Source organism: Loa loa, assembly GCF_000183805.2.
Source record: "Loa loa unplaced genomic scaffold supercont3.1966, whole genome shotgun sequence".
Taxonomy (NCBI): domain Eukaryota; kingdom Metazoa; phylum Nematoda; class Chromadorea; order Rhabditida; family Onchocercidae; genus Loa; species Loa loa.
The window spans coordinates 1-1,586 of NW_018110145.1; the positions used below are offsets into that span (position 1 = coordinate 1).

At 34.2% G+C, this 1,586-nt stretch overlaps 1 protein-coding gene across 1 annotated transcript; it reads right to left on the reverse strand.

The window, feature by feature from the left end:
- Positions 1-242: 242 nt before the first annotated feature.
- Positions 243-570, reverse strand: LOAG_15435 (hypothetical protein; the record flags this gene model as incomplete). The annotated part of the gene is made up of 2 exons (XM_003150926.1): positions 243-354; positions 423-570. Coding segments are annotated over 2 exons (258 nt in total), but the record flags the coding sequence as incomplete, so codon positions are not given.
- Positions 571-1,586: the final 1,016 nt, after the last annotated feature.

The following is a 1,586-nucleotide window of genomic DNA, read 5'->3' on the forward strand; positions in this document are numbered from 1 at the left end:
AGCATCCCAGCTTCATTCTTCCCCCTCCACTTTTCCTCAGGAATATCATCACTTGGATTAGAAGAGGATATGGAATATCTGATAGCAAAACTTGTCTAAAATTAAGTAAGGCAATGATAAGTTCCGGTGGTATCACACGCATCATCGAATAAAAATACAGACATTTTCAGGACTGATAACAACAATCCACGTCACTTAATAACACTAAGATTTCTCTTTCTCAATACTTTCTGTTCACTAACCGTGGATTAACGTTGTATATTCGATAATATGTTATGGGACCGCAAATTACTACAATTGCTTCTTTACCATCGGTCGAAAATAAGTGCAATTCATCGTCCTTACCGAGTACTTCTGTAGAAGTGTTTGGTAATCGGTAGTTTTCTACTTTTGATTCAATAAAAAAATGAAACATGACTTACCTGTTTGGGGAGTACGATGTGCGAGATCGAGTGAAAATAATATTTCCGAGAATTTTTCCTCCTCATTGATCACTCGGTAGGAAAATATATAACCGTTCCGGAATCCCAAATAAATTGATCCCTTCTTATGCACCGCATTTGCTTCCATATCATGATATGCTTAAGCATCAGAAAGAAAAAAGATTTCTTCTAATACTTCTAAATAGAAGAATTGAACAGTACATCTTAAAACGTAATTTATACCAACTATTCGACAAATATCTTCGCAAATAAACAAGAAAAAGTTGAAGATTTCATTGATATTCTGTGCATTTCAAAATTAAATGTCACTTCAGGGCTGCATTGCTTACTTTTTCCCCCAATGTTCCTGAGCTCTTCCTTGCACCATTTGTCTTTACCTGTAATGAAATCACTTGATAAAAATACAAAGCTTACACGCTATGGAATTTCAGTACCGATGTCGGATCACCGAAATTAAAGCTGTATTCACAAAAATTGGCACAATATCCAACAAACAGGATGACGATGACGAAATCTTACAAGTAAAATCAAAACAATGAAGATGATATAAGTTAACACAAAAACTGCGCAACACAAAGACGTCTCGGTGCCTACACAATGGACAATGCTAAGGGCTAGCCATACCTCCATGATAATCCCGATGAAGCTTATAAATTGCTCCCCAATCCTTATATATATATATATATATATATATAACTAGCTAGTAATATTGTGTAAGAACAATATTACATCCCAACTAAATCTATATCGCTGAGAAACGAGTTCAACAGATTAACATTTCCAACAGATGGTGCTACAGCATTACATTTATCATTAAATTGTAGAAAGAGCGTTAAAGTCTACCACGTGAACATGCAATACGTTCACTGATGTAAACATTTCCCATTAATCATGAAGTTTGCACCAATGGTATTGTAATAATTTGTCTTATAATAATAAATTATACAATAATTTGTTTCAACGGTGTATTCCTTATTGTATTCCAGGAATACAATCACATTTCAAAGTTTAGTTTAAATGCACGAAGCAAAACAACGACTTTCGCTAAATTTCAACGAAGAATTGAAGATTAACTCAGTTCGTAGAATGTTTTTTAAAAACCGAAGGAAGCACCTCAGAACTATCCTTCAAATCTGCTAAATA